The sequence below is a fragment of the Lichenostomus cassidix genome, chromosome 2 (genome assembly GCF_008360975.1).
Source record: "Lichenostomus cassidix isolate B80296 chromosome 2, HeHo_3.0, whole genome shotgun sequence".
Taxonomy (NCBI): Eukaryota; Metazoa; Chordata; class Aves; order Passeriformes; family Meliphagidae; genus Lichenostomus; species Lichenostomus cassidix.
The window spans coordinates 44,565,971-44,584,966 of NC_139482.1; the positions used below are offsets into that span (position 1 = coordinate 44,565,971).

Consider the following 18,996-nt stretch of genomic DNA (forward strand, 5'->3'; position numbering starts at 1 on the left):
GAGCTCCCTCTTTAACCAATGTCATAGGTTTTGCAACTCTTGCTGAGACTCACTCCAGAGTAAATAGCCAAGTCTTTCACTGTCCTGAGTGCTCCCATGGGCCTTTACTGCTCTGACCAGGCTCATCAGGGTCCCCGGCCAGCACCCTCTGCCAGGAGCCCCACGTACACCCAAGCCCCTGGTCCTGCCCTGTGCAGTGTTGTGGGCAGGCCTGTGCCCAGCTCTGTTCCCTGCTGACAGACTCATTGGCCAGGCTTCCTGGATTGCTGGCATTTGTCTGATGATCAACCCCTGGAGAGTCAATTGGAACCCTTGCTGCCAGCACCTCTGGCCCTGCTTGGGAACAAAGGGACTGAGCTGTGCCAACGAGGATTGCGCCCTTCCCATCCTGTCAGCTGCCTGTAAGGCAGACCTGCTCTTGCTGCTTCCAAACAAAGGCACTGATTTTTGTAAGAGAAATTTATTCTTGCAGGATTGATGTCGACTGCAATTCTAGCATAACCTAGTGGAACTCACCTCTGTCAAAGGGGAGGAAGTAGAGAACAGGCAAGTGACACATACTTTTCTATACATTGTAAGTTACCACGTTTTTATCTTTATAATCCAGAAATTGCATTGTCAAAAGCATCCCAAGCACTAAAAATTGCAACATTGCTATTCTATCAGACAACAAGATAGAGGATACCAAGATGTACCCATACTGTCAATCTCCTGCCTACACACTTCACAAAATCCAGATGATTAGAACTATAATCCACTTGGGAAAGCTGCATTATACTTAATGGTTCATGGAGTTTGCTATTACATATCAGAAAGTATTCTTCTCTGCTTTCATCCAGACTGTTCTGCTAACTGTTGTACATATGTGAGTGTCCTCCAACCCTCACTGCAGTTAGATGCCCACATGTGTAGCAATGCTGTTTTTCTGTGCAATGTAAGAATCAGTCTGCACACATCAATTTAAGAGGTCCTTCCAGCCCTCTCAGAGGGACTACTGACTTCCACTGAGAAACAAGATCTGTTACCCATGCTTTGAATAATGAGAGCCAGCCTGTAACCACAAGCCTTTCTTTTTCCCTGGCTACCTTTTTAATTGCTGACAGCATCATCTCAGCACCTGCAACCATCTGAGTTCAGAAAGGCCAGGGCATCTCTAAAAAACACCTGCTGACATCCACTAGACATTCAAAGACCTTTCTGTGTACACGTCTACACATAAAAGACTATATATCTATATATCTATCTTTAGATTACCTTATTGCTCTCAATGACAAGAACAGGGAGTTGATTTTTTTTTCAGTGAGATTGTTTTGGGGTAGTTTTTCTGGCTGAAATGTTAGCTCTCCCCTTCCGAAAAATGCAAAAATTCAGAAGGCCTAATAACTGGAAAAGATATTAATGAGTAATTGGAAAGGCAACTTCTTATGACGCTATTATGATACTACTGTCATTAACTTCTATTGCAATTTAAGAACCTGTATACCAGCAGGAAACAGGAACAGGCTCTGATGTAATTGCCTATTTAGAAAAACAGGACACCATAATTACCCTTGTTCATGACTAAACATTAGTTCACCATTTAAATCATGGCAATGTTCTCAGTGCTACGATTACACAATCTCTTCCCCTTCACTTTTCCTCCCCTCCCTTTTCTGAGATGCACAAATTTGTTATGAGAAGACATGCAGACTAACACCATGGTCCATTCTCAAACACCAGGTACCTTTTTAGAAGACCCTGACTGTGTTTTCAGAGAGGTTTTTTTATTATTTCTGATTAGAACTGCAAAGATAAACAATTAGGTAACTTTTCTACTAAGAATACCCAAGATCTCATCTGTCATTGTGATTTATGATTAAGTGATATCCAACAGACACAAAAGCACCACTTCTTGTCCTAGGTGGTACCTTCATTTTATTGAGGAAAAATATAACACCTTACACTTGAAACAATTAACTAATCATCAATAAAAAAGGATACAACAAAATGTCGCTGAACTATATCCTTTTGGACTGCTGTTATGGATCCCGGATTTTGTAATCGAAGCAATTTTCAGCTTTCAATTTTCTGGACACACTTGGCAAACAAATTTGTAAAAGCAGATTAAAACCAAGTTAAATGGCTAATGAATTATGAATTCAGGATTCTCAGTAAAGCATGCATCATTCCAGGTTCTGCTACTGAAATATAAAAATTAGGAAACAAGATTTGCTAATGCTCTTGCAACTCTAGCTTTCAGCACTTCATAGAAATAATTCAATATTAAAAAATAAACAAATTTCACTCTTTTTCATATTATTTTTGTGAGTAACATGTTCCACTGCTTTAGTTTCTCCTTTGCTTAAATGCATGAACACCCCACCTCACTTGTTTTGTTGCAAAATGTATTTCTCCATGTCCTGTTCCTCAGGAAATGAAGATGGTGCTCAATCTGCTTTGCAGTAATTTTTGATAACATTCCTCCTGTTTTCTAAATGAGATTAAAACAAATGTTTTCAAAGACTTTTGTCCTGGTTAATTTCTTGTTACAGTTTCCAATCTTCTCTTTCCATAAAGAAGATGCAAAACAGGCAGAACATTCCAGCTGAGCTCTCTTCTGCATATTTCTTCCCACTTCAGTATCCCTTGGGTAGTTACTAATGGATTAACTACTAGCTTATTTCATATCTTTCCATACATTGGCATTTGACTGGCTGGTGTATTTATCCTTTTCTGGACATATTAAACCTCTCTACCTCATGTCTCTCAACTTAAGACAGCCACTAAAGTTTCACTGGTTGTTTCAGCTTGCTTATATTTCTTTAGAAGAACTTTTATTATATTTGCTGATCTGGGTACCTTTGACTATTTCATCAGCTCCCTTTCTTCTAGGCACACCTCTATCCATAAAAAATGCTCTAAATATAGTAAACCAACTGTTCATTATGGAGACTGAAGTGAAGGTGGGAGTGTGTCTTCTTCCTTCCCCCATTCCTTTGTTTTGTCTTTTTAAAATTTTTCATGTGCAGAGAAAGAGAAATAATTTGTAGGACAACCACGTCCATGAGAGAATGAGAGTACATTTGGTTATTTTCAGATGCACACTTACATCCCCCTCCTCTGCCGACAAGTGAACAAGGAGTTGATCATACAGAAAATAGAGTGAGAAGTCTAAAACAATGGGAGCTGACTGTATGGAGATAGCACAGCTCCTCAAGGAATGCCTTCCCCCCTGCACATAACACAGAGATCACAAGCATCATGTGGGGTGCTGTCACCCACTGTCCTTTTCATCCTGCACTCACACAGCCATGCAAAACGTTAGGTCACTTTCCATAGAGAGTCACATACACACTTTGCCATCAGCGTTACTTGGATGGATGAACTATGCCAGCGCCTCATGAAGAAGCAATTCAGTTTCAGTCAACTGACTTCAGCTCCAGCTAAGTTCAACACTAACCACAGGCAGACAGCTTTGAAAATCTCATTCCCATCAACATGGTTACCTAAAAGCAGCTCATCTGTCAAATTCTATTCCCTACCAGACTTTTGGGTTTCACCTGTTTATGGCTAGAGGTGTATCTTACTGTAGGAAAGAAAAACCTAGCTTGACCAATAAACAAGTAGCACTTACTCAATTTCAGCATGAACTTCACATTAGAACAAATTACAAATTCAAAAAATGAACCTAGAGCAAAGAGAAGGGAGAAGAGCATGGGGAGGGTGGTGGCCAACAAACAAACCCCAAAACATTTGGAAAGCACATACACAGAGAAAATGAACTCTACAAATCTCAGAGCTTGGTATCTGCAGGAGCCTTTACAAACACAATGCAAACAGCTTATCAGTACAGTCCTCACAAGGAACATAAAACACATAGTTTCTGCCTGTCTGCACTCTAGTTCAAACCATCCCTGATGTTCCTGGTTTGACTGATTTGCTTCAGAGCAGAGCTGCCCTCCCCAAGGTTAAAAGGACTCCCAGGCCTCGCAGAACCCGTCGGCAGTACAAACTGCCACCTGCCGGCAGAACTGCCTTAGTACCCGAAACCCCAAATCCCACAGGACATTTTGCCAGCCAGTTTCCCGCTTTCAGCCCATCGTGGTAAGAGGCTTACAAACCCAGCCCTGACAGGAATCATTCTAGGGTCAGGGCTCTGATCAGGAAGGGGCATGCCAGAACACACCAGTCATGACAAGAAAGACCACAAGAAAACTACCCAGAGATAATATCATTTCCAGAGCACAGTGCCCCTGAGTTGCAGTCCTGATGGAAGCCAACACCTTGCAAACAGCACAGAGCAGCTGTGCCACCCTGATGTGCCTCCTCTGAGCACAGCAAAACAACCCCTGAACAGAAGTGGTGTGTGCAGCAGAACAACTCCACTCTGGGTGTGACCTCAGGGAAGTGCTGCGCTGCTTGGCAACCTTCTAAACACAAGCTTTGGTCATCAGGCTGTATCACATGCCCACCCTGAGCATCTTCCAGGAAACTCCACTGCATCAAACCGCAGCAGCTGGTGCTCAGTCCACAACCAGAGAGGGGCAGTGTAAACACCCTCTCCTTAAACACAAACAAAGTAAACAAAGAAATAAGCCCAAACCAAAACAACAGGAAAAAAAAACCCCAAAAGCAAACAAAAATATGCCTTAATAGTCACTCTCGGGATAAGAAAAACAAAGAAACTCTCTGAAGAAAGCTAAAAGAATACAGAAATCTGCTACTTTACTTCATGGGACCACATATGTCTTCTCTTTGGTTTTCAGTCCTGTCCTATTTCCCACACACATAGTAGACTCACCCTTAACACTTAGCTCTCTCAAATTTTCTTTAAGTTTCTCTGTTTTAAATCTTTGAGAATGGACAGTAAATAAGTAACAATTCCAAAAAATAAAAAGCACACAATACCTGACAAGGGTCAATTCCAGTGCTGGCTCCAAACTAGTTAAGTAAAAGTAAGGTTCTCTGCGGAAAAGGGCTACAGCATGGAGGCTAAAGTCCAGCCACATGTAACACAAGAAATCGAAGTTCATCAAGTTGAGGCTATTCCATGCCAAATAGTAGTGCATTTTGACTGCTGATTTTGCTCCATGTGATACTGAGATCAGTCACCTAATCTAGCTCAACAAGCAGCCAGGAGGCCGTGATTACATTAGCATTCTCCTTTTTCAGCAGACCCACAAGCCTAACCATATTCCAATGATGGATGCTAGAGGATGGTCTTTCTCTGAATGTTTTTCCAGCAGATATTTTCCGGCTGCTTGGAACAGCCCAACAGCTGCATCTTCTCCATGCTTTCTGTCCATTTAGACAGTGATGGAATGGAGTGAACTCATCATTATCACTCTAAACAGATCCACATAAAAATGAAAAGCAGAGGGAAGAAACTTCTACCACACAATTAGACTGCTACTTATGCTGCTGAAGAGGAAACCACGGCCTGTAGTCATCCATTATTTGAGTTCTATATGCCCACATAGACACAGTCACTACACAGTGACTGAGGTCTATAATTACAAGTGTTTTTTTAGAATTATTTAACAATTACAGGCATATGTACAGAGTAAAACCCCAGAACTTACCATATTCCTATTCAGTCTTGGTTCTAGGATGCCCAGAATGTGGCTAACTGTACTAAAGCCTTACAAATAATACTACTGAACTTAGAATGGTACACACACAGCCCACATGTGTCTCAATGTAAAGCAAATTGTTAGCTTCAAGGGCAAAGAAAATTACTTCTAACCAAAAAAAAAACCCAAAACAAAAAAACCAAAACAAAAAACCCACACCCCCAAAAAACCCCACCAAAACACAAACAAAAAACCCACAAAAAACACCCCTAAAACCCAAAAAACACAACCCTCCCCCAAAAAATCAACACCTCCAAAAAAAAAAAAACCACCACAAGAGAACCCCCCCACAAACAAACAAACCAACAAATGAAATCCAATTCACTGACTTGTCCAAACGGAAAGATAGTCTTAGAATCCTTACATATCTGAAGTCTCACTCTCACTGCTGGCTGCAAAGCCAAATTGCTGGAAGGAAAGCCCTTCAACATGAAAGCTGTCTCATACCTCCAAAACTCAGACTCCTCAAACAGCCATGGCAGTTTCTGTAACTTGCCTGGCATGACATGATTTGAAATTGCAAGTCCTGCCACACCTGTAACCAAAGTTGTTTAAGCAGTGGTTCTTCTGCCTCTGAACATGGGAAAATTTGCACAAAATCCAGTCCTGAAAACAAAAGATTCCACGCCAACCTCTTTTTGGCTTTGCCAAACACACCAACTAAAGACTAAGATAAAGTTGGGAATGTCAGAGCTGACAAGGATGAAAACACTTCCAATGTGAGGAATGTCATTGTTTACCAGGTTGAAATGTCCCTGCTTTGGTTCCATTCTATATACACATTCCTGCTGGGTATAAAAGTTGAAACAGATTTGGTGATGAGAGTCCTTTAAACTATTAAGAGCCTACAGTAAATTATGCCATAAATTTAAATGAACTTTGCTTTAAATGAAAGTATGGAAATGTTTCTCCCTGTAGATAAATGCACCCATACTCATGATTTTTACATTAAACAGAAAATAAAAGGAAACTTTGCCACCACGGCTATTCTTTTGGAGTAAGAACAAAAGCTATTCATGTACCAAATGCATGCTGGCAATGCACTGTTCAGCAGCAGTAAGAATAAACACATTCATTAACCATTAGGATCTTCCAGCTGCCAAGAGAGACTGCAAATGTCTCAAAAACCCATTGATAAATCACTGAGTACGGAAAACCCTGAGAAGCAATTGTCCTGCTTTCTCTTGTTGTTCAGCCCAGCTACAAAATGTGCCAGCCACTAAACAATGGCTGTCAACAAAGCTTTCACAGAAACACAGGCAAAACATGAGAATTAAATCTTATGTAGCTTGCTCTTTACAGATGCTTACTTTAAGTGAAAAATGTGTTGCTTCATGATGGACACACACACATACATTGAGGGAGAAGGGTGAAGATGAACTTTACATGTTATGGAGCTAAATAAGTTATTTGTACATATTTACATGCACCAATAATCAAATGTAGCTTTTTAGTCTTCCTGCACTATTCATTGTACCACAATAGGTAAACAAAAAATGCCAAACAAAAAACCATCCCCAAAACATCCACTAGGCGCTTGCTTTCAGTACTTTCTCCAAAGAACAAACTCAGAACACTGATGAACATTTGCTGCTTTCATACATCCCTACCTTGAATAAAGTACACATTTAGGTATGATATGCTTCCCAAAACAAGAGAAATCTAGAAAAAACAACTTTAAAAATGTCACACTGGACTTGTCATTCCAATAGTTGCTTTCATAGTGACTCTAGAATTGACAGGCTGCACTAAAAACCATGGATCATACTAGGAAGCATATATAAGAGAGTTAGATAGGATGCACAGCAGTATTCTGCTTCAGGGATAATCAACCAACCAAATGTCATCAAACCACAGAAACATAGTCCTTGATAGAATAAAAATATATGCCCAAAATACAGATTAAGAGGTAGGGTAACAACCTGTCACAGGAGAGGAACCAGAAAAAACACCAGGTTATTGGAAAAGGATGAGAGCTGGAAAGCAACTGTGGGGAGGATGCAAGAGGGGAAGAATCTGCATGAAGCTGACTGAGAATGCACCAAAAGCCAGAGAGAAAATTCAAAACACAGGCAATGATGCAGAAGGCTGAGGATCGTTCTGTCAGAGTATGGTAGACAGAAATACAGTCAAGCTCATAAAACAGTTCCAGTCATTCCATGGGAGCTACCTCATGTTAACAGAACTGGCATTTTTGGCATGCTTTAGTGAAAGGAAGAGTGTTCAGAATTTAGCAATAGCTGCTTACAGAAGTGGGGGGAAAGAGTGAGAAGAGACCAAAATTAGATCAAGCTTACAGGATGAGACTGGTGACAAACACAAAGTAAATGGTCTGAGGTAAGGACCCACATTCTCATGGTTTTATTTAAAGGAGAGACTAAGAAAACTGAGAGAGGAGTAGGCAGGGGTCGAAAAATTATGAAGGTTTTTCAAAACAATGAAGATAAATTCGTAAGGGGAAATAAGAACTGATATTCACCAAAGTCCTGCATAACTAGGACAAATATTGACAGAAAGAGTGCAAGATTGGTGTCACTGCATGCAAGAGTAGCAACCATGAACTTCCAGGAAAAACAATCAGCAGATCCAGATAAGAAAAAGCTATTAACAGATTCCGACACTAAATAGCTCTGTATGATCGGGGCACTTATGCTGAGAGTAGACTACTGAGAGTGTATGAATACATGATCTCCACATCCAGCATCTGTGGTTTCTGGAGTCAGAAACAGTCCTGAGCCAGCTGGTCCAACACAGCAAAGCATTTCTTATGCTCTTGAATTCCAGCTCCACCAAGCAGTACTTTACACCTCTTCTCTCATATTGACAAAACTGAGAGAAACATGGAAGACCCACCCCAAACCAGGAGCTGAAAAAGAAACAAATGCTAGAACAAGTTATGCTCCTTTAAAAGAGAAAGGTAACCGCAACAGTAAAAGAGAAAGGCAACCACAACAGAACGCGAGAGGTTCAAATAAAGGGAAGCAATTAAAAACTACATTTTATCAATACTTTGTAACCATTTAAAGTTTAGAAGTCAACCAGCAGGCCTGTAACAGGTACAAAAACCAACCAGAGCACCCTGATCAACAGTGTCAGAATAGCAAGCACACAGTTTCTGGTGGTAACTCGTGCTCCTAGAACAGGACACCCACAGGCACAGTATTCTCCCTATTGTCTGCATAACAAGAATAAAGCAATCTCACAGCAACCTGTAATACTGAAGTCCCTATGGAGTTAATTTTGAGTAATCTTGCTTTATCACACTTGAAACAGAAGGAATAGAAATTCAGCCTTTCAACACAAAAACATGCATCTTGGGAGACACACACACACACACTGGAATGGAAATTCTGTGGGCCCTAAGCATGTCTTTTAAAAGAAAGTGATTACATAAAGAAATGGTCAGAATGACACCAGTTATCAGTAGGATCAGTCAGTTATCAAAATTGTCTGATGTTGCCATGAAGAATGATAATTTGGTGGAAGAGAACAGAATCTCTGTTTCATATGGGAACATATTTAAAGCCTGAGTAAAGACAGAGACAGGATGAAAACCCAGAGAGAACTTTCTGCACCCAAACATTGCTAGGAGACTGTGTGAATGAGGCTTGGCAGCATGAGAAAGTTGGTTTCTCTGGATGTTATGACTACTTCCACTGCAATCAGTGCAGTAACGTAAAAGTTACACAATCTGCAATGAAGGTCAAACAATACCAACTCTTCTCACAGATACCTTCCTGCTGAGAGAAAGACATTTCACTGGGGTTTGTGTGTGTTGGGTGGGTTGTGTGGGTTGTGGGGGTGTTTTTGTTTTGTTTTTTTTGGTTTTGTTGGTGTGGTTGGTGTTGGGGTGTGTGTTTGGGTGTTTTTTTTTTTTTAAACACAAGAAAACTTCCCATGGGAAAAACTGTGCTAGCCACAGTTTGATCCCTCCAGTAATGTAACTTTGTTTTTGAAATTTAAAAAAAAAAATCTACTCATACTAATTGCAAACAAAATAAGACACAGACGAGGTTACTACCACAAAGAATTTCCCAATAATGCAACAGCCCTCAGGAAACTGTCCTGAACAGCCAGAAAACACACTCCTACATGCATTTAGTAAGAGTAATTAGTACAATGAACAAATGAATCATGCAAACTAATGAAGGAGCTGGGCAATTTAAATTACAGTCCATTCATTCTCTCCCTTTTCAGAGAAGGATGAAGGAAACCTACATAGCATACTAAGCAGTTAGCTCTTGAATTACAAAGTACACCGTACCAAAATCATTGCAAATAGTGAGTATTCAGACATACAAAAGCAGACAAAGTTAACTTACTGAAGATGTCTAAGGACACTGTGTTATGCATATTTTAAGAGAAACAAAGAAAAAACAACCACAAACAAAAATCCTCACGAAAATATTCTCGCAGTCAGACAGCTACCACAAGACTAATATTCAGTGATATTTCAGACTTCCATCCCCACTGTACTCTCCATTTCCAGAACGACAGGATTTGTCTGACAGCAGTCGACAGATAAGAAAGGCAGAGTAAGAGGCTTTTGTAATTCATAAAATTGAGACTACTGAGCAATTTAGTGATATTCTGTTTTTTTCATGTCAAGATTACAGCCCTTGCTGCTGCACAAAAAATGGGATAGGGGTGGTGGTGATTGCAGTGGTGGTGGTAGAGAAGAAAGCCCCCAGCTCCAGTTGCTGTTTTTATAAACATCTGACTGAAAGTGTTCAGGTCTGCACTGCAATTACAGAAAAGACAGACCTTTAAAAGCATTTCCACTCCCTTTCTAGCAAAACGAACACTAGATGGTGCTACATCCGTATGCCTATCTACACTCTCGGATGAATAGGAACAGCAAGAAAAGTTAAAAGGAAGAGAAAACAACTAGGACACAATAGGTGCCTCCCACATGTAGCAACACCATGCCACTTCCATACAGTGCAGCCCCACTGTGCACCAAACTCAGGACTCTCTGAGCCTCCTGCCCATTTACCTACAGGAGCTCCACAATCAATAGCAATAGAAACTGGAAGTCAGACTACATTGATCTTTTCTCCTAAATTTTGCTAACAATGAAGTATTACAAAAAAATCTATTACAACAGCTACTGAGTCCATTTTCAGGTTTAGTGTTTAGAAAGTATGTGCTCCTCCAGTGCTTTTTTTTTATAATAACTCTTAAAACATTCACAAACAGTTTTTTTCAATAGATCAACACCTCTATTTCATTTGGTTTTCTATGCTGAAGCTAGCACAGACTCAGATGCATTTACTTGCATAAATCTTCACTTGCAAGATTTCACAAGCAACTATGAGCTTTGGATGGAGCTCTAATATCAAATTCAGTGGGAAAGGTGCTTTCAGGGTGCTGTCCCCCTCGGGCACTGGCTCAAGGAAATTTTTACCTTTACAGATTTTGTCACCCCAGCCCAGCCCTGCAGTGCTTATTGCCTTTGTTATGCCAACAAAACTGCTTTTAGGCCACACAGTAAGACAAATCAGGGGTGTGACCTAACTAAAAAGCAACCCTCATTTCCACTCTAACACAAAAACAGAGCAAGTGCAATATCCAGACCAGTTGCCTAAAACACCTCCAAGGCGCACTCCCACAGAAATCTGTTCAAGCACAATTCTGAGATGGTTTGGGGCAAGAAATGTTTAAGCCAGCCCTGTATCCAAGAAAACACGCTTAGCACAATGAGAATGTGCAATACTCTCAGCTACATGACATCTGCTCTTCGGACCCAGGCAGGAAAGATGGTGCTGCTGACAGAGGATGCCAAAGTGCCTCTCTATTTCCAGCAAACACAACAGAAAACAAAAACAGTAACAAAAAGAAAAGGAAGCAGCATTAAAAATTCTTTAAGTATCAATGGTCGAAAAGTTAAACAGCAAAATGTGCACATCATATAATTTACTCTTAGCTGTATCAGCGATAGCTCCAATTACCATTAGCTTTCTACATTCCAGAAAGCATCACCACATCACATTATGCCTGTGCTCAATCCTTTCTTTGAAAGAATTCTGGCAGATAACTTTTACAATAGGCTGTAGGTGTTAAATCTTAGACTTTAACAAAAAATACAGATTAGCCTGACTGCTGAATTTGAACTCTAGGATGAGTCAAGGCTGGGCATCAGAAGAAAAAGTATGGTATATGCAGACTTGATATGAGCAATTTCTTTCCCACTAAACAATTTAAAAGTGTAAAGAGTGCTAACTTGTCAGTCAGACCTAAACAAAGTCTTCATGTTAAAGTCTCTGACAATCCTTATTCCTCAAGTATTTATCTTTCAGGTTGTTTCAAGGGTATACATTACATATGCATGCACACAACACTGAAAGATTTTACAGAGGGAGTATGAAACCAATTCCTCCCTTCCAGCCTATGTCCTTTGACACCTTTGAAAAGCACAGCAAAAAGCTGAAACTCAAAAATCCATAAACACCAAAAAAACCCCCAGCTAACCAAGCAATCGACAAAACCACTGCTATTTCTACTGCAAGTCACATCATCTTGTCCTCAGGTCACAAACAGTACAAATCTGACACCACAGAACAGCAAATCCATTTAAAAAAGCAATTTAGGATCAATGTGTAAACAACACTTGGCTGACAGCTAAGCAAGAAGAAAGATTCAGAAACTACATCAGGCCTAAAGGAATGTGAAGTAGCAAGAACATGCACTGGTGTCCATTTAATAAAAACTGCTTTTAAAAGCTTAAGAAGTGAGTTTGTGTTGACTTTCAAGGAACCATAATCAAGAAGGCATCTTGATTCATGAAAGAAGTTGGTTGTCCTGGCTTGTAGTCAGAAACAGAAAAACAAAGTTATATTCCTGTTAACCTGGGAGGTAGGAGAGGGGGTGAAGGGGAGACAGGCCACAGCCAACAGAACAGATTGCAAGATCTGTCTACAAGGGGCCTGGAAAACAGAGTTTTACTAGCAGGAATGCATTTATGTGTTGTGTAGTTTCTAGTCTACCTACAAGCAAATACTTACAGGATCTCAAAAGGATGACCCGGTAATGAACTAACCAGTTAAGGAGCTCTAAACCCATGAAAACAAGGAAGGAAGGATAGCAAGTAAGTTCCTTTGAACAAAATACTTATTTTTAAGTAGAACCACACCTGACAAAATGACTCCAGCATTAATCCTGCCACTTGCCTTCCCAAGGAAATCAGGATGAATTTAAGAGTTCCTCTGCCCTTCTTTTCATTTTCTTTCTTTGAGAATATCAACCCTTAGTAACTACACAGCTGTTGGGCTGAGCTAAGTGAAGGCAGGTTACCAAAGCAGCTGCTGATGGTCACCATTAACTACTTCTCTGACCCACAGACTATTCTAGAAAGGGCTGAAAGTAACTCAGGGTAAAAGTATTAGGATAAAAGCAAATTAGTATGACCCCAGTCTTATTTCTGTTTTTCTCAGGCATCTCATTTCTCCCTTCCAAAAACTCAGCTGACTCCTCAAACATTCCCAAAAGGACTTAGAACTCACAAGATTACATTAGGCTAAAAGAAGCCTCACAGCTCAGCCAACAAACCACACATTTGGAATGGAAACTGCCTGTCGTTTCATGGCCATAACCATGACTAAACTCAGTTAAAGTGATTATTCAAACACAAAAAAATTGGGTCAGCTGACCACAGCACTAAGAATCTAATTCTATTTAAAATACCATACTTCAACAGATATTCGATTTATCTGTATGAATCTATAATAAGGTATTCATAAAAGCGTGCAGAAGAAGCTATTCCATATACATTAACTTCTACTGTTCCAAACTAATGTGAAAAAATGAAATGGCTTTGAAAAGCAGAAATATATACAGTAAAAATATGTTAGATCCTATTTCTCCCATCCCTTTTCTCCCACAAAGCAATTCTATTATGAAGATAAAAATCTAAATTATGCTGAAAGTTAGGACAAGCATTCCATAAACTTTAAGCTGCAGTGTTCCCTCATCCCTGACTTTGGTTGTTTCCCAAAAAAATTTCAAATGGTTCAACTTCCCTAGTACATAAATACAGTAACCTGTTTCTCAGCTATCACTGGTCTGGCCTATTTGCAAGGACTTTAAACATTACAAAGTGCTTTCATTGAAAATCCTGGTGCCTGTGAAATCACTCCTTGAACAGGAAGAAATGCGCAGAACAACGGTGGCATTGTCCACGAAGCAGATACCTCACCACGAGTTTAAGAACAGAAACTTAACTCTACACACCCACATGCTTACACAGGTAAAATATTTGACTGCTTACCAGTAATGGTGCAGGCATCTCTGTACTCTCTGCAGTCTGGCACATCATCTTCCACCCCTTCGCTTACATAGTGCTCTTCATGAATGCCTGTGTCGCAGGCTAGGACCGCATGGCTCGACAGCTCCGAGGGAGGCACAGTGGCGGCCAAAGTGCAGTCGTGCAAAGCTGTGGCGTCCAGCTTGGCAGGTTTCACAGGCTTGTACAATGTGCCATCAGGGGAACCAGCACTGGAGACTGGGGCTGGCTGGCACAGATGGAACTCCTTCTCTTTGCTAGAGTTGGCTTCAAGAAGTCTGCAGAACACAAAAGGAACAAATGTTCAATTCAAACCATTCCAAACAGCGTACATCAGGATAAATAACTTTCTTTTCCTTAAACATTAGTTTAACCTGACAAATTCAGCCAACATCAAGCCCCCAACACTCTTCACAGAGCAGCTACTTAGCTCTGCACTTTGCACAGTAGCGAAATGCCATTCCTTGTCCTGTGTTTTTCACCAACAGTTGATTAAACATCCGTATTTTTGCCTATCCCGACTTGCAGTAAGTACAGTCCATTCACCTTGGCTCATTCACCAACTTTGTCACATCAGCCAAGCCAAAGCTCTGTGTAACCCAGCACCTGGATGAGCCAGGTCATGCAGACAGGCTGTTCATCCCTGGTTCATTTATGGGCATTTTAATAACATCATGATTTGAAATCAACTGATAGCAAACAAAACAGCAATGATTAGAAGTTTATACTGTAACCCTGCTAGACTTCCCATTGCACTGCACAGCCCAGCCCCTCACTGACAGACTGGCAGCTGGCACCTCTGCTCCCTTTACAGAGTACACAGAAAACAAAAGGTGCACTGGGTTAAGGGGCAGAGCACACTGCTGCTCCCCAGTGCCTCAGCCTCAAACAGGGAACAAAGCCCCTCAAGGCTGGATACTGATGGCCCCAGTGAGATGAAATAACCCAGAGAAGGAATGAGGAAGAGCACATTTCTCCCTAAACTTAACCAAACCTTTTGCGTAAGGGGCTAAAGGCTCTGCAATAACTGGTGGTATGGTACTGCTTTTGGTTATCAGCGGTGTAAGAAAAAATGCAAATGCTCCCTCCTGCTAGGAAAGGAAAACATAATCATGGCATTGCAGAAAAACAGCCTTGGGAAAGGACTTGAAAAAATGTATATATGTAGTAGCTACAAGGCATAAGTGGCAGCTGAAAAACAAGCCACACAAGAACACCTAGACAACATGGGAAAGAAAACCAGGAAGACAGACAGCAAGAAGACACAATTGCACTGGTTTGCAAGCAGGTGTGGATGCAATTCCATATGCAAGCGCAGCAACAGAACATGCTATGTTCAGTCCTTCACTGAGAACCAGATATACAACAGTTTTCTTGGGAATTCTATGTGAAAAGAGCTCTCTCTGATCTCTAGGAACAAGTCCAGATAGCCTTATTTTGCTGCAAAGTTACACTCAGTATCATGGCATCTTGTTTTCTGGCGTTTCTAGCCAATAACATTATTGCTCCACCAAAGTGTGACAGTACTTCTAGAAACTCACTGCAAGACTCAAATATCAGTCTCTAAACTGTCAACACAAAGATCAGGTGTTTGGACCTTCTGGGAGTAAGCTCTGGAGAGGTCTTGCAACAAAGCTGGAACACTGCACCAGCATCATCTTATCATCTTTTCTCTACCTATTTTCCCTCTTCACCACAGGCGTAAGAACAAAAAAGCAAAATTCTCTCCCCCTTTCAGAGAGTCTCAGCAAGGATACATTCACACCAAAATCAGAACACCATAATGAGAAAACAGACGGGGAATATTAACTCTTGGAAGAAACACCCTTATACACAAACTAAATTTCATTAATTTTTCCTCAATTACATACATTTGTATTCCTACTTGGTATCATTTAACCTGGAAATAGTTCTCACACTTAGAGACTCAAAAATTGTATTTTGTAAGGACCATAACAGGTAAAGGAACATACTAAATCAGATGATAAATTTATACCATACCCTAATAAAAATGATACTCTGTTGTGAAAGCTGCAGGAAGAGAAAGTTTCACTCGAGTTCTTTAACAGAAAGTGTTATGGTTCCCCTGCAGAGCATCCATTATTCCTGCACTATCACAGTACATACCGAAAAGAACAATGGGGTTACTTGTACTGATTACTTTTTAAATTGTCCCCTTTCAAGTGGCTCTTTAGAAATAACAAGAGAGAGATTACTGATATTAGACATTAGTTGCTCAAATAAAGTTGGAATCAAAATCCAGATCCTAATTTTCCCCTCCACACTGAAGACAAAAACAGTTTAAGCTATAAACAAGAAAAAGTACTGGAAATGCACTGACTGACCAGTTAAGACAGGCTCAATTTTGTCCTACCTGCTACCACACATCTGTGAATTACATTTGTTGTGGGAAACTGTTAGATAAGACTGTTATGAACAAGGGCATGACTAGGATTAAGTAACTAAAAGCAACAACAGCACTCTTCACCTTTTCTTGCCTTCCTCTCCCCTCCTCCCCAGGCCCTGCCTTAGCAACCTTGGGAAGCCGGTAACATAACAGCACTCCTGAGTGAAATAACACTGATAACCAAGGTGTGATTTGTGTGCAGTCTTCAAGTGAGTTTTGGGAATTTAAGATCTTGTAACATTTCTGAACAGACGACATCCAACCTCTGACATATCCTGACCATCATTACTCATTCCTGATTCTCTCCCAAACACTCCTCACCAAAAACACCACTGGCCAGAACACAACATTCCAATTTGCATTAGAAGTTTATATTGAATGATACCTCTTAACATTCACTCCACTGAGGGACCGTGGAACCAGTTCTCCCCCTCCTCTAAGCTGCACCCCAACAGCTCCTGCCTCATCTCTATTAAGAGTAAATAGAGATATGCATCCAGAATCAAAAGCCATCAGTGCACTTCCCTCATACAACCTGTTTCACTATTGGCACTTCTGGAAACTAGAAAAAAATAAGCTTAAAAGCACAAAGAAGGAACAAAGGCCAACTCCCTCAAAATTCAAAGTAGTCAGTCTGCCCAGTCTACTGTAGGAACACATGGGGCACCTATATGAGAAAGTCAAGTTCAGGATTAAGGAAGATAATTTGCTTTGGTCTTAAAACCTTGTATAATGGAGGAGAGAAAGCCAGCATAAATGTGTATGCCTGCTTCCTTTCAGACTTATTAAATATCCTCAGTTTCCAGATACACACGGGAGAAATACTGCTCACTCTAAAATCTACAGAGACACTGTCTGTATGGCCTCTTTTGCAAAGCAAATATTACCACCTAATCCAGGCAATGCCCACTTTCCCTTTAAACTTCCATCTAAGTCTTCCTATTGCAGAGAATAAAAACAAACTGCAGCTGAGCACTATTTATTTACTAGATTGCCAAAACCATGCCAAAACCATGCTATTTATTTACTAGATTGCCAAAGCCATGAAGAGAAATGGACCATGAAAATAAATGGACGCTGTAGTTATGGTACTCATTAAATACACAGCATTAATATTATTCTTCAGTCAGTGTCACCTGCACATACAATATTCATAAACAAGATGGTACAAATTGTTATTGCACTCTTTGGTATTTACTCCTGACATACAAATGAGGATATAAATTGTTACTGCCACTTTGTACTTAACTCTGACATCCAAACAAGTGCACAGTTTCAAAGATTACAACTTTTCTTAATGAAAATCCAACACATTTCATTCTTCCTATTGCATATGTCAGCAGCAGCCTGCACACAGGATTTGAATAATTCCTCTCCTCCTTAATATGACATAATTCAGCTTTTGCCTCAGTTGGCTGTATTGTACCATTTCTTCCAGTCTAAATACAATGACAGTTTGAGGCCAGTAGACAGATGTGGGACCAAAGAAATATTTAAATTGGAATGTTTCAATTTAATTCTTCAGTGTAAAACTGTTTGCTGAAAGAACAAAATTCGCAAAACTTTATCACCTATATTTTTTAACAAAGGTCATTCTACTCCAGAACCCTTATTTGTCAGTTTTGTCACTTGGTTTTTTAAAGGCATTCATTCCAACCTTGCACTTTGTACAAATGATCACATAAGCACAAAAACTTGCTCCTGTACATCACCTTTGTGGATTGCTCAGATTTTGGTCTAAGCCAATAAAGACTTAAAATAGAGTATTTGCATGATTACTGTACCAAGACCTTAAATTCTACATACAGCCAACACCACTGCCATCTAAGTACATCCAGACAGTAGACTGGACTACGACTGCAATGTAACTAAGACTTGATCCAAAAGCACACTGGGTACTGACTGTAGTGTACCTCTGGCAGCCCAGACTACAAAATGCAATAAAGAACTGACCTGTGATTAGTCAGCACTGTATTCCACTTAAAAAAAAAAAAAGCTATCCAGCCTGCCAGTCATCTAGGTAAAGCAGTTCAAAGCTACCAGACACATTTACATTACCCAACAGCCAAAATTTGAGAGTTTTGAGGCAGAAGGAAAAAAAAAATCTCCACATCAGTCAGCCATTTCTGGGTTCTGGACATGAAATTAGTTCATTTTTTCTTTGCAGTGTATTTTGTGGGGAAAGGGTTGAGTTTCATACACTACGAATTTCATATACAAGCAAATAAAATAAGCCACTTGCATTTTCACTGCCATTTGAGATAAAGTTTTCCTGCAGTCAGCACTAAACACACCTTCACTCTGAATCTAAATGCAATAATGACTTAAAGTAATCCTTCTTCCTCCATCAAAAGCAGAAGATACAGAGATACCCAGCCAAGTGCCTACCTAGAGCCCAGCAAAGCCAAATACATTATCTGTAACTTTGCAACATAATTTTTACCACCGTCTTGGATTACAGCAACAGCAATTTACTGGAGTCACAAAACATCTGGAACTCCTGATGTGCTGCCCAGGAGCCACATGCTGCACCCTTTGGTGATTATTAAGCTTTGAAACCATTTTTAGTTATCCAGCTCAGGTTTTGTGATTCAAATACTACTTTTATTCAATAGTCTAAAATGTCAACTGGGACACTGCAAACATCTGTCAATTTGAAGAAATACTTCCTTAGCACAGGAGAAAAATATCTTTCC

At 40.2% G+C, this 18,996-nt stretch overlaps 1 protein-coding gene across 7 annotated transcripts in view; it reads right to left on the reverse strand.

Annotated features, from left to right (window-relative positions):
• TRAK1 (trafficking kinesin protein 1) overlaps positions 1-18,996 on the reverse strand; it is a 127,009-nt gene that overhangs the window by 67,039 nt on the left and 40,974 nt on the right. For all 7 annotated transcript variants that reach the window (XM_085051331.1, XM_085051328.1, XM_085051330.1 and 4 more), the window contains exon 2: positions 13,879-14,171. Coding sequence is in view for 6 of the 7 variants with exons in the window: in XM_085051328.1 (XP_084907454.1) it covers positions 13,879-14,171 (293 nt within the window). In the remaining variant the exon portion in view is untranslated. The remainder of the gene's footprint in view (positions 1-13,878; positions 14,172-18,996) is intronic.